The sequence below is a fragment of the Scyliorhinus torazame genome, chromosome 7, assembly GCF_047496885.1.
Source record: "Scyliorhinus torazame isolate Kashiwa2021f chromosome 7, sScyTor2.1, whole genome shotgun sequence".
NCBI lineage: Eukaryota > Metazoa > Chordata > Chondrichthyes > Carcharhiniformes > Scyliorhinidae > Scyliorhinus > Scyliorhinus torazame.
In genome coordinates this window covers 142376396-142401624 of record NC_092713.1, presented here as the reverse complement: position 1 = coordinate 142401624, position 25229 = coordinate 142376396, and the positions used below count along the sequence as shown (strand labels likewise).

The 25229-nt window shown below is 44.4% G+C and overlaps 1 protein-coding gene across 2 annotated transcripts in view; it reads left to right on the top strand.

Annotated features, from left to right (window-relative positions):
• The window catches only part of LOC140426614 (LIM/homeobox protein Lhx4-like), a 117922-nt gene extending 94957 nt beyond the window's left edge, over nucleotides 1–22965 (top strand). For both annotated transcript variants that reach the window (XM_072511605.1, XM_072511604.1), the window contains 3 exons: nucleotides 2064–2221; nucleotides 9041–9212; nucleotides 13921–22965. In XM_072511605.1, the coding sequence (XP_072367706.1) occupies nucleotides 2064–2221; nucleotides 9041–9212; nucleotides 13921–14312 (722 nt within the window). In that variant the 3' untranslated portion in view covers nucleotides 14313–22965. The remainder of the gene's footprint in view (nucleotides 1–2063; nucleotides 2222–9040; nucleotides 9213–13920) is intronic.
• Nucleotides 22966–25229: the final 2264 nt, after the last annotated feature.

The following is a 25229-nucleotide window of genomic DNA, read 5'->3' as shown; positions in this document are numbered from 1 at the left end:
CATTCACCTAGTTCATCTTTTCCCATCCTTGTTATAATAATGAAGTAATTGCCTAATCATTGCAATTAATCGCTACAAATAAGCCTGCACCAGACGCATATATGAGGTGAAGGAAACCCATGTGGTGTAAAACTTTGGAAACCAAAGGCCTAAAGACATCTATCTTCCCAAGGTGTCAGTTGTCTCATGTCTCAGGTTACTCACAGCCTAAAACATTATTTTCTGAAAGAATTCCATCTATTTTTCATTTTAATCAATTTTGACAGTTCTGTAACCAGGAGCGACATAAAGCGGGCATTAATCTGATCATATTTCACTAGTTCTTCACTCCGTTAGCACAATTCTACCTTATGTATACCTTGTTGCACTGAAACAGGACTTCATGAGTGCAAAGGTGTGCACTCAGTAAAAAGCTCAACCAAGGGCTGTTGCTTATCTGGTATCCGAATGGATTTTAAAACTACCGCTGAGATATTAAATAGTGTTTCTATTTTCCTCCGCTGATGTCAGTTGAACCTTTGTTTAAATTTATTGCCTTCAAAAACAATTGTTAAATTTTATCGTGGGCATCAGGAACCCAATATTGGAACCATATATGATATCCAGCTTGCATTTGTCATCAAGGCGCCTACTAGCACAAGTGGCTAGCACTATGGCTTCACAGCGCCAGGGTCCCAAGTTCGATTCCCCGCTGGGTCACTTTCTGTGAGGAGTCTGCACGTTCTCCTCATGTCTGCGTGGGTTTCCTCCGGATGCTCTGTTTTCCTCCCACAGTCCAAAGACGTGTAGGTTAGGTGGATTGGCCATGATAAATTGCCCTTAGTGACCAAATAAAAAAGGTTAGGAGGGTTATTGGATTACGGGGATAGGGTGAAAGTGAGGGCTTAAGTGGGTCGGTGCAGACTCAATGGCCCGAATGGCCTTCTTCTGCACCATATGCTCTATGTTCTATGTTCAGTGCAACATAACATGATTGCTTGCGTCCAGGTTCCCCATCCAGTTATGGACAGCAGACAGATTCCCAAGGTTGGACGCCCAACAAGGGGGTCTCCAGCACTAGAAGGCTGGCAAACCCACTCAGAGAGGTGGATGCTGTAGATGCAAAATGATGAGTGTGAGGGTGCCTGAAAATGGAGTGCTCTTGGAAGCCTGCTGGAAAATCATAATTTAAAAAAGACTCACCGTTATTGGAGCGATCCCTCCACAGGAGTGGTTTTGGTCATAGTTGTGGACTTTTCATACTGTTGCTCACTCGTTGGGCCAGTGAGCGGAGACACTGATGGCTTCCTCGATCTATGGGGAGGGCATGTCCAAGCAGCTGCAGGTCCCCAACCTCATGGGGAGGGGGCAGCGGGAAAATGATGTTGGTGTCTAAAAATGGCCCCTGTGGGGCCTTAATTGGTCTAATTGCCCGGCCACCTCTGCAGACAGTGTTGCCAAGTCCCATTCTCCCCTGAGGTAGGACATTTAAGGTGATTAAAACTTGCTGTCCATGTCCCATCACACACCAAGCTCTGCTGACCCATCTCATCCATGCTTGCTAACATACGTTGGCTCCCAGAAAAGCAATCTCTGAACTTAAAAATTCTCAACCTTGTTTTCAGATCTCTCCATGGCTTCATCCTTCCCTATCGCTGCAATCTCCTCTAGCCCCATAACTCCAAGAAATCTTTGCCCTGAGCAAACTCTCAACTCTTGAATTTTCCCGATTTTAATCGCTCCACCATTTCTGGCCATGCCTTCATTTGCCAAGGATCTAAATTCACTTCCTAAGCTTCTTTGCCTTTCTATCTCTCTTTCCTCCTTTAAGACACTGCTTAAAACCGACCTCTTTGACCAAGTTTTTGGCCATTTAATCTCTTCTCTCCTTACGTAGCTCAGTATCAAATTGTGTTTGTACACACCCCTGTAAAGTGTTTTGCAATGATTTACCATGCTAAAGACACTGTTCAGATGTGTGTTGTGACTGTAACATAACCCAGCGCCCTTATTTTTGTCATACTAGCTCTATCATGTTTGTATCTGTAAATTAAGATTTGGTAAGAACTTGTTGTCTGACATAGATGCTGATGCAGAAGCTGGAGCAAAGCGACCTCGTACTACTATTACAGCCAAGCAATTGGAAACATTGAAGAATGCATACAAAACCTCTCCGAAGCCAGCTCGCCATGTGAGAGAACAGCTCTCTTCAGAGACGGGGCTTGACATGAGAGTTGTACAGGTAAAAAAAAACCTTAAGGGAAATAATTTTGCTTGTTTTAATTTTATTAATTTCCCTTTAGAAAATATTACTTGTCATTGATAACACAGTTGCTAGTTCTCAGTAGAAGCGGCTTAAATTGCAGCTTAAATGCAATTGCAGTGAGACATCATGTCCCAGTAGAGGGGAGTGCAGACTTCTAAGTGCCAGTAAGAGCGAACATCAAAACGGCAGTGAGTACTGACATCATAATGGGAGTGAGTGCTGACATCATAATGGCAGTGAGTACTGACATCACAAAGGCAGTGAGTACTGACATTACAAGATCTGTGAGGGATGACATCACACTGGCAATGAGTACTGACATCATAGCGGCAGTGAGCACTGACATCACAAGATCTGTGAGTGATGGAATCACAATCGCAGTAAGGGTTGACATCATAATGGCAGTGTGTGCTCTCGACGCAAGGGCAATCAGTATTGACATCACAATGGCAGAGAGTCACATCATAATGGAATGCGCTGACATCACTAGGGCAGTGTGTGCTGATGTCACAATGGCAATGAGTGTGATGTCACTGTCATGATATGCACTCATGCACATAATGAGATACAGACAGGCAGTGACAGACACTCAGTACAGCCAATCAACACACAGGACAGAACACAACCAATCACCAGGCAGAACACTAGAGGGGGGTTTCCCACTATAAAACACACGAGGCATCAGCACTCTGCCTCTTTCCACTGGTGACAACTGTAGTGACAGTCAGGGTGTATATATCAGTTAGCACCTTCTACAAGTGGCTGAGAGCTCATCTGGTCTAGTTAATTATAGTTAGCATGCTTAGATTAGTAGAGTGTCAACCCACAGCGAACTGTGTGCACTGCTCAGCAAGTTCAATAAAGCGTATTGAACTTACATCAAAGTTTGGTAACTACTTTCAAGTACAACTGCATCCAGTTGCAGTCCGTGTTACCCCAGGGTGAATAACATGACATGATACCAGTAGTCTACTTTATCTAAGTGGTTTACCTCGAGTGATTCCGTGACGACCAGCAAGTGCCTTCCAATGGCATGGAGCACATCCAGGCCCTTCCACAGCTCCAGATCTCCGGCAATCTCGGCGCCAACTGGCGGCTCTTAAAGCAGAGGTTCCTTCTCTACATTGAGGCCTCAGGCCTCAAGGACGCATCCGATGCCAGAAAAATTGCGCTGCTCCTATCAACTGTGGGGGACCAAGCTATCCAGATTTTCAACTCGCTTACTTTTACCGACGGCGAGGACAAGACCAAATTCAGGACCGTTTTAGCGAAGTTCAACAGTCACTGTGAAGTTGAAACAAACGAGAGCTTTGAACGCTATGTCTTCCAGCAAAGCCTTCAGGATAAGGATGAACCGTTCCAATCCTTTCTAACTCATCTCCGTATATTAGCGCAGTCCTGCAATTATGGTGACACCGCTGATTCCATGATCAGGGATCAGATCGTGTTTGGGGTGCACTCCGATTCTTTGCGGGAGCAACTCCTCAAAATTAAACACATGACCCTGCCAGTCGCAATTGAGATGTGTAAAGTCCATGAACAGGCGAGAAATCGGTACTCCCATTTCAAATCGGCAGAACATGAACAACTTGCCTCCCACGAGGCAGAGAGTGTACAGGCCATCGCCCGGATGCAGCGCCTCAGTATCGATGAAGACGGCTATTTTGCGCGCTTTTCCCGGGGCCCCACAATTGCGCAACACGAACGGGAGAACAAAGCAGCCGAAGACCAAATTTTCCACAGGATCATGGAGCAGATGATGGAGGGCATTGAGGGTGTGTGTGTCTATGTAGATGATGTAATCATATGGTCCACATAAGGAACACATATCTCATCTCAAACAAGTCTTTCGACTTGTCCATGCAAACGGCCTCAAGCTGAACAAGGCCAAGTACTCCTTTGGCATGTCATCCATCAAGTTCTTGGGCGACCAAATATCCCAGCAGGGTGTGCGACCAGATTCGGACGAGGTCAAGGCCATTAACGACATGAAGACCCCAGAAGACAAAAGGTGGTGCTACGCTTCCTCGGTATAGTGAACCTCTTGGGAAAATTAATTCCCAACCTGGCCTCACACACCATAGCTCTCAGGCATCTGGTGAAGAAGTCCACTGCATTCCAGTGGCTACCCACACATCAAGCAGAGTGGCTCGAGCTCAAAGCAAAGCTTCCCACTGCTCCGGTACTAGCGTTTTTTGACCCGGACAGGGAAACAAAAATCTCCTCGGACGCAAGCCAGGACGGCATTGGTGCGGTGCTCCTCCAGAAGGATGACTCCTCGTCCTGGGCTCCAGTTGGTTATGCGTCAAGGGCCATGACTCCTACTGAACAGAGGTATGCCCAGATAGAAAAAGAGTGCCTGGGCCTCCTAACTGGCATTGTAAAGTTCCATGACTACGTCTACGGTCTACCAACCTTCACAGTGGACACTGACCACAGACCCTTGGTTCATATCATTCATTAGGACTTAAGTGACATGTCGCCCAGGCTTCAGCGCATTCTCATTCGACTCCGGAGGTACGATTTTGAGTTAGTATACACACCAGGCAAGGAGCTGATAATTGCGGATGCCCTGTCCCGCTCCATCACCTTGCCCTGTGAACAGGTTGACTTCATCCTCCAAATTGAGGCACAGGTGCAACTGTGTGCCAGCAACCTCCCGGCTTCAGATGAAAGAGTGATCAGCATTCGTGAACAGACTGCCAAGGACCCTCTTCTGCAGCATGTAATGCACCACCTCGCAAATGGCTGGCAAAAAGGGCAATGCCCTCAGTTCTTTAATCTAAAGGACGACCTGACAGTCGTCGAGAGGATCCTCCTCAAGCTAGATCATATTGTTATTCCTCGCAACCTGCAGAGCTTGGTGCTCAAACAAATCCACGAGGGACACCTAGGTGTCAAAGTGTAGGCGCAGGGCCCGGCAGGCTGTCTATTGGCCTGGAATCAACCAGGACATAGCCAACATGGTCCTCACTTGTGCGACCTGCCAGTGTTTCCAGCCTGCTCAGGCAAAAGAAACACTCCAGCAACACGAGATCGTGACCTCTCCGTGGTCCAAGGTGGGAATCGACCTTTTTCATGCCAATGGGCGTGACTATGTGCTCATCATCGATTACTTCTCAAATTACCCGTAAGTTGTGAAGCTGTCAGACCTCACATCAAGGACAGTCATCAAGGCCTGCAAGGAGACATTTGCCAGGCATGGTATTCCACTCACTGTCATGAGTGACAATGGTCCCTGCTTCCACAGCCAAGAGTGGTCCAATTTCGCCAAGTCGTACCAATTTAAACACATTACCTCAAGCCCACACTGCCCGCAGTCCAACGGGAAGGTCGAGAAAGGGGTCCATATAGTGAAGCAACTGCTCTGCAAGGCTGCGGACTCTGCTTCTGACATCAACCTTGCGCTGCTGGCGTACAGGGCAACCCCTCTGTCCACCGGTCTGTCTCCGGCTCAACTGCTCATGAATAGAGACCTGCGGACGACTGTTCCAGCCATACACTTACCAGACCTGGATCACCTCCCAGTGCTGCAAAAGGTGCAGCAACTCAGGAACCGGCAAAAGCTGGCATACGGTGCTCATGCTACCGATTTGCCTGTACTATCTCCGGAAGATGCTGTTCGGATCAAGCTACCTAATGGAGGCTGGTCAGCTCCAGCTGTTGTTGTTCGACAGGCTGCTCCCAGATCGTTTGTGATTCGTATGGCTGATGGTTCCATTGTCAGGGCGCAACAGAAGGGCACTGCACAAAGTTGCCTGGCCACCACCAAATCTTACTTTTCCAAAAGTTGTTATGCCTCCTCCTGACACCTCGCACCATGAGACCACCAATCTGGCAGCAATCCCGCCTGTCAAGGCACCATCGTCCCCACCTCCACCTCTCAGGCAGTCGGCAAGGATCTGACGCAAGCCCCAAAGATTGGACTTATTGACATTTTTCTTGTAAATTTTGTTCTTTATCTGCATGCTAGACACCTCTCATGTATATATTCATCCACTCACCATTTAATGTAAATAGTTATACATGTAAATACAGTCGCATATGCTCCAAGCAACTGACAATTTTTTTTTAAAAAAGGGGCGATGTCATGATATGCACTCATGCACATAATGAGACACAGACAGGCAGTGACAGACACTCAGTACAGCCAATCAACACACAGGACAGAATACAACCAATCACCAGGCAGAACACTAGAGGGGGGTTTCCACTGGTGACAACTGTAGTGACAGTCAGGGTGTATATATGGGTTAGCACCTTCTACATGTGGCTCAGAGCTCATCTGGTCTAGTTAGTTATAGTTAGCATGCTTAGATTAGTAGAGTGTCAACCCACAGCGAACTGTGTGCACTGCTCAGCAAGTTCAATAAAGCGTATTGAACTTACATCAAAGTTTGGTAACTACTTTCAAGTACTACTGCATCCAGTTGCAGTCCGTGTGCAAGTATTGTGATTGAGCAGTGCCATATGGTGAATTAGTTAACTCTTTCAGTCCTAAGGTGAATGTTGCTATTTTCAGGGTGGAAGAAATAAAGATGTGCTGACACTGGAAAATAGGCCATTTTAATTCACATGTACGTTTACTTTTTATGATGTGTCAGAGTGCCATTTGTGAAAAATAACCTTCATTTGCTAAAAGCTATCTACTACAATATTGTATTGAGTATCATAAGGGGTCAGCAAAAGCCTCCAAATAAATTTGAACTGATCAGTTTAATAGCCTCACAGTTTTGTGTGCTCAGACGTAATATGGCTGAATTCTTACAATTTAAGTAATCAGTATGTTAAATATCAACTGTAGAAATTATTCAGTCTGTAACTGAATCTAAACTAGAACAATGATGACCCAGATTGGGCACACTCTTTGGGTCACAGTGAAAGTTTCTTGTTCCATGTTACATGATTCACGTTATGATTTATCATCATTGTCACTTACCATTGTATCCCTGCATGAATGCTGTTAGATGTTGTTGACTACTTCTCCACAGCACAGCTACCAGTGATGTATTTTACTACTATTTAAAATTTAAAGTTGAGTTTTGTGCATATAGGATTAAGATTAACTAGTGGTATTGCAGTGAGGCGGGGGTATGGACTGTAGCAATCCTAATGGCTCTATTGAGGGAGACAATGTACAGTACTGACGTCATGCATATAGAATGGAAGAATTCCAGGCTTGAACTGTACTGAGTTATGTGACATGAGCTGCTGTGGTTATAGTGCCACATCTGGACTTTGCACTCCTGGACTATGAAGGAGCAAATTCAACCATAGTTTCCATAACAGATCACTCACCAGTACCATCTAGTGTGCATGTTGAGTGGGCACATAGATTGCAATCCATTCATTGTACAACTGAATGCCAAAACCCATTGTTCAGTCTCCTGCATAAAGGGCATTCACCTTGGTGAGGTACTGATGCCCATGGGGCCTTATCTAAGCATAAATCAGGAGAATAAGTGAGAAAACTGAGGAAAAAAACAGTCATACTGCATTTAGATATCATGAGGAACTATTGGGCACAGTGATGCTTTCTTTTAAAAATCCACTATGTTGCACCTGACATTAGTAAGACATTGGCTCCTCCAGACTATGAGGAAGATGATCAAAACCTCTGCAAAGGAAAATTGGAGGCTGAACTTGGTCAGAAGGTGATACATAGAAGATGAGGCCTGGAAGAGGAAGGAGCCTTCGGTAGGCCTCCATGTTGCCATATCCAAACAAAATCACTGCCTCTTCCATTACAGCCCCTCACTTTTGCCATTTTTTTCCTTCAGTCTGGAGACCAGGGTGGTTTGAGGTGCGGACTACAACACAGAATAAATGCTGAGCTCAGTGACCAATCCTATCGCTAGCTTCCTCTCCTGAAGCGAAGCACCTTATGGCCTGACCGGGAACCAGTGAAGCTTCTTTCAATGGAGCAGTTACTAAAATTGAAAACTGAATATTATCTTGAATTCAATTTTCTTCCCGTCGTTTCATCATCTTCTTCGTGTCCTGCTACACCTCCCCCTCCCATTATTCTGTGCACGATCTGGCTCAAGAGTTGAAGACCTTTGGATCTTCAGGACTGCAAAGGCTCTGGCAGTAAATGATATTCAAGGAGATCTTTCATCATTTGGGATTCCTCACCTCAGTCACAGTCAACAGACTTTGTTTGGCTGTGGCCCCAATTCAGCATAAGGACTTTGCATTGCCCCACACCAGTCTTGAGGTGATTGAGCCACATCCAATTAGGCCATGCTTCACTGGTTCCATGTGGAAAAGATTCCTCCAGATCATTTGACAACTCATTTATCTTAACCTGTAGACATTGTGAGCAGTCAGCAATGTGTCATATGTTGGGGTTGCAGTCTAGGGACTGGATAGCATGGAAGAAATGGCCCTTTGACTTGAGTCCTTGATAAGGAGTCTGCGTTTTCAGTTAATTTTAATCAACAGTGATTCACACCTCAGACTTGAGCCCAGACCCAGGTTCAGCCCTATGCCTGCTGCACATGCCCTGAACATTGATAAAGGTGCTAAGCCCAATGACATTAAAACTGGTTAATTAAAGATGCCTTTTTGAATTTCCAAATACAATTTTAAAATGCTGTATTTGGCACCCAAGAATATTAGGATGTTTGAAAGTATCAGTGTAGTTGACTACACAACTACACAAATACAGTCTACCATATTACTATAAAACAAAATACAGTTATATGGACCACTGTATTTTGTCCAACACAATGGTACAGTATTCTAGCTAGAGTTGAACGGGTGTTTAAATGAAAATCCTTAAACTTCCTTCAGGTTTGGTTCCAGAACAGAAGAGCCAAGGAAAAGCGGTTGAAGAAGGATGCGGGCAGACACAGATGGGGGCAGTATTACAAGAATGTGAAGAGAAGCCGTGGAGGAGCAAAGAATGGGAAAGAAAGCTCGGTGGAGGAAGGGGGTCTCAGTGACAGTGAGCTAAGTTTCAGAGGTGAGTAAGACCTCCTATAGTGAGGCCCTTGTATTTGAATGGTTTTGTAGCCTTTTTGGGCTTCCGAGTGGTTGATTGAGGATCAAAAGCAATCTCTTGCAGTCGTGGCTGAGGACTTCAGGGAGATCTCTGGAGACACAGAGAGAGAAACAGAGGTCCCCACTCATGCAGAGATTGTCACTGAGAAGACTTCCGTAATTTTCAAGTCTTGTTTCAGGTTCCTGCGAAAAAGCAATGAAGCCCTGAAATCCAGGAAGAGTCTTAAATCCTTGAATCCTTCTCCACCACCTAAAAAACAAAAGTCAAGAGCTTGATGGGCAGACTGCAACAACTTAAGAAGCTTAACAATATCCAGCAGAAAGCATTCTGCTTGATCAATGCTTGATCAATGAAAATACCAGCTTATTCATTTCCTCTACTATCAATGATCCATGATTGCATTTTCTATCGCAGTGCCTAGCCAGGGCTTCTTCATGAGCACCTCAGAAACCTGACACCTCAATCACCCAAAAAGACAGGGCTGGTAGGTGCTTGGGAACACCATAACCTCCAAGATCCTCTCCCGTCATATGTCATTGTGACTTGGACATAATTTCTGAATCAAAATTTTGCTTGGTTCTGAACGGTGTCAAGCTTCTTCACTGTAATTGGAGCTGCACTAATTCATATTTATACCACTCTTTTACTAATTGACACTCCTAGCTATGTTTTGAAATACTGCTTTTTACACTGGTTAAACAGTCCAGTGGAACACACATTACTACCTGTTTCACAATAGTAAAACATTTTCAATATAGGGTAATATAGGGTAACACAGTGTGTAAAACTGCTTCCTTAATTGCACAGTAATAACAATCATGTTAATACAGTGTTAAACAAAGATATAATACATCTGTTTGTATTATTTGAGCTTTTATAACATAATATATTGGCGATTATTTTAGCCAAAGGGTGAAAACACTTGCCAAATAGATGCAGTGCTAAGACACACTTACCTAAACATCTGGATTCAAAACGCAATCTTGGTTCTCATTGAATTTGTCTGGAGTGGCTAAAGTAGAAACCTGCAGGTTTAACAGAACAAACAAAGAACAAAGAAAATTACAGCACAGAAACAGGCCCTTCGGCCCTCCCAGCCTGCGCCAATCCAGATCCGTTATCTAAACCTGTCGCCTATTTTCCAAGGACCTACTTCCCTCTGTTCCCCGCACATTCATATATCTGTCCAGATGCATCTTAAATGATGCTATTGTGCCCGCCCCTACCACCTCCACTGGCAAAGCATTCCAGGCACCCACCACCCACTGCGTAAAAAAAAATTTCCACGCGCATCTCCCTTAAACATACCACCTCTCACCTTGAAATCGTGACCCCTTGTAATTGACACCCCCACTCTTGGAAAAAGCTTGTTGCTATCCACCCTGTCCATACCTCTCATAATTTTGTAGACCTCAATCAGGTCCCCCCTCAACCTCCGTCTTTCCAATGAAAACAATCCTAATCTACTCAACCCATACCAGGCAACATACCCACTGAAGCATCCACATCCTTCTGGTAATGTGGCGACCAGAACTGCACGCAGTATTCCAAATGTGGCCTAACCAAAGTCCTATACAACTGTAACATGACCTGCCGACTCTTTAACTCAATACCCCGTCTGATGAAGGCAAGCATGCTATATGCCTTCTTGACCACTCTTGACCCTTCTTGACCTGCGTTGTCACCTTCAGGGTACAATGGACCTGAACTCACAGATCTCTCTGTACATCAATTTTCCCCAGGACTCTTCCATTGACCTTATAGTCCGCTCTTGAATTAGATCTTCCAAAATGCATTGCCTCGCATTTGCCTGGATTGAACTCCATCTGCCATTTCTCTGCCCAACTCTCCAATCTATCTATATTTTGCTGTATTCTCTGACAGACCTCCTCGCTATCTGCAACTCCACCAATCTTAGTACCATCTGCAAACTTGCTAATCAGACCACCTATACCTTCGTCCAGATCATTTATGTATATCACAAACAACAGTGGTCCGAGCACGGAACCCTGTGGAACACCACTAGTCACCGTTCTCCATTTTGAGACACTCCCTTCCACCATTACTCTCTGTCTCCTGTTGCCCAGCCAGTTCTTTATCCATCTAGCTAGTACACCCTGAACCCCATACGACTTCACGTTTTCCATCAACCTGCCATGGGAAACTTTATCAAACGCCTTACTGAAGTCCATGTATATGACATCTACAGGCCTTCCCTCATCAATTAACTTTGTCACTTCCTCAAAGAATTCTATTCGGTTTGTAAGGCATGACCTTCCCTGCACAAAACCATGCTGCCTATCACTGATAAGTCTATTTTCTTCCAAATGTGAATAGATCCTATCCTTCAGTATTTTCTCCAACAGTTTGCCTACCACTGACATCAAGCTCACAGGTCTATAATTCCCTGGATTATCCCTGCTACCCTACTTAAACAAAGGAACAACATTAGCAATTCTCCAGTCCTCCGGGACCTCACCCGTGCTCAAGGATGCTGCAAAGATATCTGTTACGGCCCCAGCTATTTCGTCCCTCGCTTCCCTCAGAAACCTGGGATAGATCCCATCCGGACCTGGGGACTTGTCCACCTTAATGCCTTTTAGAATATCCAAAACTTCCCCCTTCCTTATGCCGACTTGACCTAGAGTATTTAAACATCCATCCCTAGCCTCAACATCCGTCATGTCCCTCTCCTTGGTGAATACCAATGCAAAGTACTCATTAAGAATCACACCCATTTTCTCTGACTCCACGCATAAATTCCCTCTTTTGTCTTTGAGTGGGCCAATCCTTTCTCTAGTTACCCTCTTGCTCCTTATATACGAATAAAAGGCTTTTGGATTTTCCTTAACCCTGTTAGCCAAAGATATTTCATGACCCCTTTTAGCCCTCTTTATTGCGGTTTGAGATTTGTCCTACTTTCCCGATATTCCTCCAAAGCGTCATCAGTTTTAAGTCGCCTAGATCTTATATATGCTTAGTCTCACAATTCCACCCGCCATCCATGGTTCCCTAATCTTGCCATTTCTATCCCTCATTTTCACAGGGACATGTCTGTCCTGCACTCTAATCAACCTTTCCATAAAAGACTCCCACATTTCAAATGTGAATTTACCCTTAAACAGCTGCTCCCAATCCACATACCCTAGCTCCTGCCGAATTTTGATATACTTGGCCTTTCCCCAATTTAGCACTCGTCCTTTAGGACCACTCTCGTCTTTGTCCATGAGTATTCTAAAACTTACGGAATTGTAATCGCTATTCCCAAAGTAATCACCGACTGAAACTTCAACCACCTGGCCGGGATCATTCCCCAATACCAGGTCCAGTATGGCCCCTTCCCGAGTTGGACTATTTACATACTGCTCTAAAAAAACTCTCCTGGATGCTCCTTACAAATTCTTCTCCATCTACACCTCCAACACTACATGAGTCCCATTCAATGTTGGGGAAGTTAAAATCTCCCATCACGACCACCCTATTGCTCCTACATTTTTCTATAATCTGTCTAAATATTTGTACCTCTACTTCACGCACGCTTTTGGGAGGCCTGTAGTAAAGTCCCAACAGTGTTACTGCACCCTTCCTATTTCTTAGCTCTACCCATATTGCCTCAGTGCTCGAATCCTCCATCATGCCCTCCTGAATCACAGCTGTGATATCATCTCAAGTGTTGATCAGTTGCAGTTCTTGTGAAGCAGGATGTTTGGGCTTCCCGCCCCCACTTCCACTGAAGGTGTGGAGGATACTGGCTGGCACAGAGAACTAGGGAGAGAGCACGCAAGTTGTTTGATGCAGTATTGGAAGTCAAGGGATGTCCTGTACATGCAGGGGGGAAAGGACATTACCGCACCCTCCTGTTCCGATCTGCCTAGCCTCACCTCCTTCCAGTCTTCATTCAGACCAAGAGCAACCTGTACCAAGATGCCAATGAGCAAGCACTCCATTTCTCCTGCAAACTCCTATAATTTAACCATTAAGACAGAGTAGCATAGTCTGACTCTTTGAGGTGGCTTATACTTAGAAAGTTCATGACTCTAGTGATGCATGAGACAGATAAAGCACCAGGATGGTGTCCTGCACTAAGTATTAGCTAATCCAGCATTGCATCTTAAGCCCTATCTTCGCCATCTTGGAGGCATTTTTGTGCCTGAAGTATTGGGTGAAAGTTCCCCCCATTATGTGGTTCTAGGACATAACCCTGATATCAGAATTGTGCCATAACCCTCTTTTTTAAATTAGCTAACGTATTGTGCATGTTCCGGATTACTTTATGTATTGTGCATTGTGGGCAGTATTCTCTGGCCTCCCCAATGGCATGTTTCCTTATTGGTCGGCAGCGGAATCTTCTGGTCCCACCGCTGTCAATGGGATTTTCCACTGAATCCACCGCACACCGCCAGGAAGCCTATGACAGGGGTGCGCCATTGGGACGAGAAGATCCCGCCAGCGTGTACAGGCGGAAGATCTCACCCTGTGCATTAAAGGGTTATCATTTAACATTTCCGAGTATACACAATTAAAAGGTGATACAATTGCAATGATAGCCTTCAGCAGTTAATCTGCCTTTCACTTCATGGAATAAAATTGCCTTCTAAAGACAACATTCATTTTTTCAAGTGCAATATTAGCAAAAAGCACTAATTATTTTGTTTATTCTGTATTCCAGATGATCAGATACTCTCTGAACTGGGTCACACAAATGGAATTTACAGCGGTGTGAGTGAAATGACTGGCAGACAGTTACTGAATGGCAGTTTCGCTGCTGATGGCATCGGGCAACAGTACCACGACCTGCGAGCTAGCAGCCCCTACGGAATCCCTCAGTCCCCATCGTCTATAGCCTCTGCCCCTTCACACACTCCCTTACTGAACAGCCTTGGCTATATTGACAATAATTTGGGGATTATTGCACAAGGAGGACAGGGAATGAGCCATGCCCTGAGAATGATGACAGGCGGTCCTACTTCTGATATCTCCACAGGCAGCAGTGCTGGTTACCCAGACTTTCCAACAAGTCCTGCTTCATGGCTTGACGACATGGACCATCCTCAGTTTTAACACACCGTACCGCTGAGATCCAATGGATCCAATGAGACGTCGAGAAGAGGACTAGTAGCCATGGCACCTGCAGGATTTTTGAAGACAAGCAATGTATGTGTTTACAGCTTTAGCTTCCTCACTCTGTGGAAGTGAATCCAGCTCAAATACAGCACAGAGATCTAAGGACCCGAACCACTGGTCTGGGACAAGCACCTACCTAGGTGGACCTTCTAATGCTTGCATGTGAAGGCCAAAGCATGCAAGTGGGTGGCGTTTTATTGACTGAAATGCCAAACCTGATGGAAACAAGTAGGTGGGTCGAGGAGGAGGCAACCATGTTCTTATTCTGATCATAAAAGAGACAACAGATGTTGAGATGACCTTACTGTAGGCTGTATTTCACCACCATTAAAATTCAAATCTACAAGTAAAATGACAAGTTGGTTGAGACAGTCAGTGTAAAATAAGTTATAGAGACAACAGTTTTGTCGTACAACTCTGATTTGCTCAAAAATATATTTATTTTACTGAGAATAGCAAGAGCATAACTTCATTCTTAGATGCAGATGGAATGTCCAGTGTCTGGAGTTGCTAGTTACAGATACAAACATTGTGTGTTCTGGGAAGGAGAGGAGAACATTCTAAGCTTGCCACTCGGTGTGCACTGTTGGGTTTGCATCTTCTTAGTCTTTCCCTCGTCATAGGAACAGGGATGGGTCATTCAACCCTTCGAGCCATCTACCCACCCTGGTTCCATAATCCTTAATAACTTTGCCTAACAAGGGCATTCAGGTAATTGGATCCTGTTCCAAGCTGATAATAAATTGTGTGACCAATGAAGCACATGATGTGTAAATCAAGGCTTATACACACAGGGGCACTATGTTTGTGCACAGGGAAACCCACATGATCTGGAATTTTCCCATCAATCCTTTGAAACTTGGAGCCCTTCACTTCATTGTTTGACAAGCAAATTCAAATGGCTGTGCGCAGAAATGGTTTGTCTGCAGATCCTTATACATTTCCCCATGCCGAAGAAACCGTAAATGAACAAACAGCTGTTGCAGGCTGGTGGAGATTCAGAAGAACTGAACTGCTCAAAGCTTCCCTTTTGCCTCAAAGCTCCCAAAAGTCACTTCCTTAAATCTGCATAGCTAATCTGCACAGTGCTGGTCTTATAAGTGCCCTTCAGCTTTGATAGGCTGGGTTTAAATCTAGCTGGAGGACTGTCTCTCTCAGGCTTTCCACTCCTTTTTGCTCACTGGTGTATATCTTTTTCTTTTCCTCTCTGGTACAAAGAAAGCTTTGTAAAACACTGTACTTTACTGTACTCAATTTATATCCTCCAATTGTAGTTGGTGCTATTGGAAAGGTTTTCCCCCTCTGTGCCATTTTAAGCCACCGCGATGGACAATGCGGCTGAATGCCACCTTCACTCCACACATTTAATTTATAATGGAGATCTTCCTTGTTGGTCAACTCAGATATGGTACAGTCTTAAAACCTGACAATGTTCTCTATATCATTTCACTGATAGAAGAAAATGGTATGATATAAAGACTATTGGGAAATCCTCTCTGGCTCAGATGCAACTTGTCGTGAATGTTTTTGTAACCATGCAGCTATCAGTGATATGAGGATGTGGGCTAGAGGGGGAGGTGAAAGGTCAGTTACTCATATATTCTGGTCAATTCCTGATTAATATAAACCAGTTTGCCATGAAACATTCGAGCTTAGGAATTTAATTAGTTCCTGATTTTTTTTGTGAATCAGCCCGTTTGCAAATTTTAGACCCTCGTGCCATTTAATCATTAATCCAACAGCCCACTTGAAGTGAAAAATAAATAAATCAGTTTAAATAAAATATTTTGCAACATGACTTTGAAGCTGTGCTAGCACTGTAGAAAAACTAGCACTGTGTTTTACATAAAAGGTGCATAATTGATGAACGTTTAAAGGAGAAAATGGGAAGCAGGAACACACTGTATATCCTAAGCAAATGATAAAATACCTGAATCCCTGAAATTTAACACAGGCAGGGTGAATGGAAAATAGTTTGGCTCATTGGAATTCTGCGTGGTGAAAATCAATGGGAAGTGGTTTGGCCTGTTGAAATTTTATACAGTGGGAGTGAATGGGGAATGATGCAGCAGATTGGAAATCTATACAATGGGAGTGAACAGTGTTTAAAATGGCTGGCTGTTCTCAATGTTTTTCCAACTCTGAAGCAAGAGCAGCCTCATAGTCCATTCCATCCCCTCACCTACTTTAACTCCTGGATACAAATGGAAAGTTTGGTTGATTGCAACTCTAGCCATTGGGAATGAAAGAAGAGCCTATTTGAATCCTATGCAATGGTAATGAATGGGAAGTTCCTCTGGCCCATTGCACTTTTACATGATGATAGTGAAAGGAAAGCCCATTGAAATTCTATGCGTGGTTTACAGTTATTGCTGACACAAGGTGCACATTCTGGGTGGCACAATGGTTAGTACTGCTGCCTCACAGTGCCAGAGACTCGGGTTCGATTCCAACCTTGGGTGACTGTGGAGTTTTTACTTCCTGTTTCTACATGGATTTCTTCCAGGTGCTCCAGTTTCCTCCCAGTCCAAAGATGTGCAGGTTAGGTAAATTGGCCCTGCTAAATTGCCCTTAGTGTCCAAAGGTTAGGTGGGGTTATGGAGATAGGGCAAGGGGGTGGGTCTAGGTAGGGTCCTCTTTCAGGGGGCTGATGGGCTGAATGGTCTCCTTTTGATTCTATGAAAGTGTGCAGAGTTGAATGCAGGGATCATCTCAGACTGTTTTGAGCACATACCATGGTCCTGGCCCTAGAGCACCTGCACTGTTCTGTGATGCAATGATTTGAAGATGGAGGATGAAACAAGAAGTAAATTCGCCATATCTGTGAGCAAGGTATACATTCATTCTGGATTTTACATGACTAGTGAAATACTGACCTATAAAGTAGACAGCTTCTTATTTATCATTAACCAAATTAATAGCCTAACTTTCAGCGTATGTTTCACACACAAGCTAAATGAAGTCAACAAAGAAACATAAACCTTTTTAGTTGCCTTCTCAAGTCCACTTACTCAGTTATAAATCCTAATATAACTCTATCAGTAAAATGAAGGGAAGTGCAACATTATCAACAATCAAGGTAGTGAGTAATAATGTGACCATAATCAAAGTCAATCAAGGACAACTTCTGAAGCTAAGTTTCCCAATTTCAGATTAACAGAGAATTTACAATTTATTTGGCCAATGCTCACTCAACTGTGGTTCACTTTCACCCTCCTCCCTTACCTACACCTATTCATTCTTATTCAGAATATGGGGCGGGATTCTCCCGCACTTGGCACGATGGCCCGACGCCAAGAACAGCGCGAACAACTTTGGCGTTGGGCCACCCGAAAGTTGCAGAATCCTCCGCACTTCTGAGGGCTAGGACGGCGCCGGAGGGGTTGGCGCCATGTCAACCGGCGGCGAAGGGCCGCTGTGGTCCCGCGCATGCGCAGAACCGCCGGCGTGTTCCTGCGCATGCGCAGGGAGTGTCTTCTCCGCGCCGGACATGGCGGAGTTCTACAGAGGCCGGTGCGGAGGGAAAGAGTGCCCCCACGGCACAGGCCCTCCCACAGATCGGTGGGCCCCGATCGCAGGCCAGGCTACCATAGAGGCCCCCCTCAGGGCCGGATCCCCCCGCGCCCCCCCCCCCCCGAGGACCCCGCTAGACGGCCAACAAGCCAGGTCCCGCCTTGATGGACCATGTCCATTTAACGCCAGCAGGACTGGCCGAAAATGGGCGGCCGCTTGGCCCATCGAGGCCCGGAGAATTGCCGGGGGACGCTGCCAACGGCCCCCGGCCGGCGCGGCGTGATTCCTGCCCCCGCCTGAAAACCGCCGCCGGAGAATTCAGCAGCCGGCGTCAGGATTCATGCCGCACCCCGGCAATTCTCCGACCCAGCGGGGGGTCGGAGAATCCCGCCCATGAAGTTCCTCCTCTGGTTTTAATACATTTCCAACAGTTGGCTTCTATGAAGTTCACTATTAGAAGCTCGGTTCTCCAGTATTACATTAATGAGCTGGAAGAAGGTACTGAAGGCACTTTTGCTAAGTTTGCAGATGATACAAAGTTCTGTAGAGGGGCAGGTAGTATTGAGGAAGCAAGGGGGCTGCAGAAGGACTTAGACAGGCTTGGAGAGTCGGCAAAGATGTGGCAGATGGAATACAATGTGGAAAAGTGTGAGGTTTTGCACTTTGGAAGGAGAAATGGAGGCATAGACTATTTTCTAAATGGGGAGATGCTTAGGAAATCAGAAGCACAAAGGGACTTGGGAGTCCTTCTTCACGATTCTCTTAAGGTTAACGTGCAAGTTCAGTCGGCAGTTAGGAAGGCAAATGCAATGTTAGCATTCATGTTAAGAGGGCTAGAATACAAGACCAGAGATGTACATCTGAGGCTATATAAAGCTCTGGGCAGACCCCATTTGGAGTATTGTGAGCAGTTTTGGGCCTTGTATTTAAGGAAGGATGTGCTGGCCTTGGAAAGAGTCCAGAGGAGGGTCACAAGAATGATCCCTGGAATGAAGAGTTTGTCATATGAGGAACGATATGAGGGGCAGCACGGTAGCCTTGTGGATAGCACAATTGCTTCACAGCTCCAGGGTCCCAGGTTCGATTCCGGCTTGGGTTACTGTCTGTGCGGAGTCTGCACATCCTCCCCGTGTGTGCGTGGGTTTCCTCCGGGTGCTCCGGTTTCCTCCCACAGTCCAAAGATGTGCAGGTTAGGTGGATTGGCCATGATAAATTGCCCTTAGTGTCCAAAATTGCCCTTAGTGTTGGGTGGGGTTACTGGGTTATGGGGATAGGGTGGAGGTGTTGACCTTGGGTAGGGTGCTCTTTCCAAGAGCCGGTGCAGACTCGATGGGCCGAATGGCCTCCTTCTGCATTGTAAATTCTATGATGATTGAGGACTCATTGGAGTTTAGAAGGATGAGGGGGGATCTTATTGAAACTTACAAGATACTGCGAGGCCTGGATAGAGTGGATGTGGAGAGGATGTTTGCACTTGTAGGAAAAACTAGAAGCAGAGGACACAATCTCAGATTAAAGGGACGATCCTTGAAAACAGAGATGAGGAGGAATTTCTTCAGCCAGAGGGTGGTGAATCTGTGGAACTCTTTGCCGCAGAAGGCTGTGGAGGCCAAATCACTTTGCGTCTTTAAAACAGAGATAGATAGTTTTTTGATCAATAAGGGGATCAGGGGTTATGGGGAGAAGGCAGGAGAATGGGGATGAGAAAAATATCAGCAATGGTTGAAGGGCGGAGCAGACTCGATGGGCCGAGTGGCCTAATTCTGCTCCTATGTCTTATGGTCTCATGGTCTTATTAATCAGTACACCGGAACCTCAATAGCTGTTTCTCTGGGACATGCCATGGATGCTCAGTGAGTCCATAGGATTAATGTGAAATTGATGAGCGTGAAATGCCTCTACTGGTTTAACCCTTAATCTTACAACTGAAGCTAAATTAGAGGAAAAAAGATAAACTTATTGTTCGTAAAATTAAAAGATTAAATTGCAAAAGGTTAGATTGGTTTTATATATTCTGCTACTCAGGCTTATTTATTTTAGATGGGTTTCATGCATGTGTTGAAATAATGCAGAGAGAATATGAATATAAGTCCATCCAGCATTCATACAGAAACAAGAGTTACAATGGAAATGAGGAACTGGTTTCTAAATAGTCAAACGTTCTTTGGCTGGTCAGCTCAAAATCTTAAGTGATCCAATGGCCAGGTACCAACAGGTGCACAATGTGAAATGCCAACCAGCGGTATATGTGCATAATGCATCCTTTCATGTGTTTTATTGAGATTAAATGAACACATAACAAATTTATTGCACTAAAGTAGAATTGTATTTACTTTGCTGGTTGCGTGGCTATTAAATTGCTTGATCTATCTCAGTTTATTGCAATCAACCTAAAAATAAGTTGAACTAGGGGCTAGGAAATGGGCATGGGTCCCAAAGCAAGTCAGCATAGCAATTTAGCGGCCTACTACCGGATTCACGCCAGTTATCCTCACAGTTGGATTTTTTTCTTGGAGTAGGGGTGTGGTTTGGGCAAGACATCTCTGTCCCAAATTGATCTCCTGGACCCTGACTTGGTATTTAATGAAGTAAACAGAGAATAACATGGTGGAACACCAAGTAGAGCACCCACTGATTACTGCATGGTAGGGCAAGGCCCTCACTAGTCCTATGAGAGTAGAGAGTTTTCCAATGGCTGCAAAAACAACCAGATCACTCCTGGATAACAGTACAAGTCAAGATTACCTCGTGGTTGAGCATGGTTTATATCATAGGCTGGCTAGGAAAACATCAGGATAGAAAATATATTTGCCTAAATCAAAATAGAAGCTAACAAGTTGATTTGCAGTTAGAAAGTCTGCATCCCAAATTATTAATGCATTAAGATACATGAAAGTCATGGGGAAAACTGTTGCTTTCTCAAATTTGGGAGGTTTTCATAATACACTTAATACATGTCCAAGCTCAGTTTAATACTGAAAGGGTAGCTTAAAATGTATAATTCTACGAATGCTTTTGTTTTCTTGATCCTTTTGATGCATCTCCAACCACTCCTTATCCTTTCATTGATGCTGATCAGCGAATGGCCCAGTGACTCCCTATGTTGCTTTGGCAGCAATACCATTTGGCAATGGCATGGCTTGGTAAAACACCCGAGTGTTCCTGCTCTAATTGGACCATTCTTCCCCCACGGTGTCCCATGGAGCTCATTTAACAGACAGATCTAAATGTTGGAGAGCATTTTGGCTGACTTTTCCAACCACTTCCAACAGGAAGAAAATGAAAATCACCTCAAGCAAAACGAAAATTGGTCATCCACATTGTTCGCTGCTCCAAGCAGAATTGTGACCTCCTGCCTTCTATTTTAATAAAGGCAACAAAACCAAAGTAATAAGTTAACACTAGATTTACACCTAGCATTTGATTTCCCATTCTCTGCATCATGTTTTTAATTCTCTATATATTGGTGGGGGGAATAAATCGAACTTTGTATGCAGCTCATAAATCTGCTGGTCAATTGTTACAATCTCTCCTCCCTCAGTATTCCCTCCATGGTCCCTCACTCAGCCTAATCCTTCTGAGTTCTTAGTTGACAGCCTGACTGACCAGCAGAAGTACACTGCACGGGGAGGAGGCTCTAATCTGACAAGTCCTGTACCACAGGATACATCTGTTGGATGATTTTTGGGCAAAGCAGCTGTGACAGAGGTTGAGGAGTGTACAGCCATAGACTGTAGCAGGAAGAGTTGGGATATGTTATCCTTAAAAACAGGAATGAGGGTGGCACAGTGGTTAGCACTGCTGCCTCACGGCACCGAGGACCCATGTTCGATCCCGGCTCTGGGTCACTGTCCATGTGGAGTTTGCACATTTTTCCTGTGTCTTGTGTGGGTCTTACCCCCACAACCCAAAGATGTGCAGGTTCAGTGGATTGGCCACACTAAATTGCCCCTTAATTGGAAAAAAAGAATTGGGTACTCAAAGTTTATATTAAAATGAGGAAAGAGACCTGTAATAATAGAACACAGTCATCATTTATGTGCCGTTTAGTAACTTATCCTTAATTATAAAATAATGTCGTTGGTGCCATATTGGGGGGTGCTGATACTCTACATCATGAAGAGTAAGGCCTGAAAAGGTGCCAAGGGCAACTTAGATATATTTTCACAGAAGGAGAGGGAAAGGAAAGGAAGAAGATTCCCTAGGCCATTTCCCTGAATAACTCTTGGTTTTCTGCTGGCAATGGAAACAGGTTTCTCTCAGGGTAACCAGAGGTGGGGGAGGGGGGGAGCAATTAGAAAATAGCTCACTCTTGGAATAAAAAAGTATGCAAGTTTCATGAAGAGAGGTATTTTAATAGCCAAACTTGAAACAAATGCAGATAAACAGATTGAGAGAAAACTGTAGGAAAATGCCCAACTAAAAATGAGATTTTTTTTTTGACCTAAGCAAAGGTGTATTCCACAGATAGGATTACGTTAGAAGTTTTGGCAACAAATTGGGATTCTGCATCTTATTGCCTGTGTAACAATCACGGAACTTGATGTGATCTGCTTGAAGATGTTTTAGGGAAATGTGGTAGTTGCGTGATCAACCCAAGTCCTCCTGTCATTCTCACAACATTACTGCTGGGATGTAATGAGAATTGTACCCAAGAATCCAGATTTAGTTTGACCATTGACAGTTCTGAGTCTCCCCGTGCATTTTTGAAGGATGGAAGCTGCACCAACTTTGGTTATTGTCTTACACATTTTCAGAATTGGGCATGTGAGGTTGTTTGTGGGGGCGTAGAAGTGTGCACATTCGACCACCCATTTGTTTGCATAAGAAAACATCCTCAGCTGCACATCTCGATGGTTCCTAAAGTTACACATCATTTGTCTTGTAGTCATTGTTTCAGATTATTGGCATTTGTAAATTTTGTACAGCTTAACAGTGCAGTAATGTTTGCAAATTTTGTTTCACTGTAACTATTTATTGCCATGTGTCTTTGCAAAAAAAAGTGGTGATTTAATTTGTATATGCCTCCCGTGAATTTGGCATGAAACCTGTACGAAAAAATCTACATAAAATAAACTTCAAAAGGGTTTATGACTTTGTGTGGCATTCGTCCTTTATAATGACCTGGTTTCATTCATTGCACTGTTTGGTATGAAGTCACAGACTGTAAGTAAACATCACGAGGTACTATTATGACTCTGTTATCCAGTACTGTACTGGCACGTTTGCTATTGTAATTGTGAATTCTAATTGCTAAATATTTATTTTGGCCAAACACAATTGGACAGTAATTTCCTACAATGCATTCTGAGATACTTTGATAAAAGTACTTCCATAGATTATGGGCTCCTTGTCAACAGAGGTTCATTCACATTACCCTATAACTGGCTGCTAAGAAAAGCAAGCCAAATGATGGAATGCTTTCTCTCCTTCTCTGTGCATCAACAACTGGTTTGAAAGCTCCCCATGCCCCTCCCGGAAATGTGTTGAAATTCCCAGAGCCACATGAGCTTTGTGGCTCTTTTTATCCAAAATTCAACAACCATTATCAAATGGTAGCTGGGCAGTTAAGCTGCTTTCGTTAAACCTTTACAGTGATGGATTTGAGTTTCAATGCAAACTGACAGCATATAAATAAAGAGCATCATCCAGACAGATAGTCATATTAAACTATGGATCTTTAGCGTCTCACCTTAAAACTGGGAAAACCAAGGGCAGCACAGAAAGTACTTTACTGCTCTTATCATTTTATGGGCATTATTTAAGGGTGATGAACGGTCAGCACTCGCCTTCCCAAGAGTCGGGGCTTAAGGTGCTATTGCCGAATCTCAGAAGCCCATTGGCAGAGTTGATTGGCAGTGGGCAGGTCTTCTGTCCACCCTTGGAAGGAAGCCGAACCCATGAGGGCTGTCTGCCAATCTAATTGGAAATTAAAAATGTGCCAGTCTGTTTGGAAATAAGGAAATTACTCAAGTGTGGCCTCGATGGGTAAAAACTCTCGGAGGCTAAAAACGGCAAAGTGCCGTTGAATAGCAGAATGTTTCTCAGCGACTGTCACCAAATGCGCCCGAAACCAGACATAGAAATTTGTCGGGTGAACAGCGCCCAGTGTTTCCAGATTTTAAAAGCCCCCAGTTCTCTAAGCCTGTTCCGATAATGAAGCGCTCTTAAATATAGCAGGAATTTAGTGACACGCCACAGAACTATTTCCAGGTTTTTGCTGCTCTGAAACGATTCGTCATTTTGAGTGAATTTTATTTGTCTTGTTAAGTCAAAATTCCCTGAGAGTCTTTGAAGATCAGCTTTGTATGTTCACTGGGTTAATATTGAGGGCCAGTGCAACTGCCACAATGTCATATGACGCAGTTGTACCTGTATTGTTACCTTGAGAATCTCGATCGTTTTTTAAATATCTTTTAAAACTTAAAACTCAGAAAGTACAAAATGAAATAATCTATGTATTTGGGTGCCGAGACAGCCTGGGTGAAAATCGGTTTAAAAGATTGTGGAATTTTGCGCATAAGTGAGTCACCGATGTTCAATACAGTGAAGTCTCCCCGATCTCTTACACCAGTCCAGCAAGCCTTCTGTTTGCCTGCATCTCCAACCACAAAGCTGACCACGTTCACCACTCGCATATGCAAGTGTCCTTCAATTGCATTTGTTCGATAGTCTCTCCACAATGTGACCAGACAGCAGGAAACAAAGTTACCATAGATTGCGGCATTTAAGTTGATTTAGTGTATAAGTTGACCCTAACAATAATATTTTTGCTTATACTTAGTGTATAAGTCGAAGCCCCTCCCCCTTTCAGCCATGATACTGTATACTCGCATTAGTAGTCACCCTTAATTTTCTACCCCGGGAGTGCATGCTTTACTTAGTTGATGCTGTAAATCGGTGCATGGAATAAAGCAGACCATACAGGCTGTGTTGTAAAGGAGATGCACACGGGTTTAAGACACCCAACCATGGTGAGTGACGACCAAAAATGGATTCTCCAACCTAAAGATTGAAACATGAAGCTGTTTTCAAGCGAAAATTCATAATAATCGCTGACTCCCCACAGCACCGGCATAAATTTTTCAGATGTTTGCTACCGTATAAGATTTGGTGGGGAGCACATTCCCACCGACTCCATCTCCCCCGGAGCTGATCTAAGCTCCAATGAGCATTGATTGCCTGCGGGCAAGACTTACGCCCCTCACCCGGGAGGTAGTCCCACTTTTGCTAGCTGCCAGCCAATCTGTTTGGCGGGCAGCTCTCCAGACCATGCAGCGACAGCTTCAGTGGACAGAAGAGGAATTTCAAAAAGATGTCAGAGAATAGTTCTGGGCACCG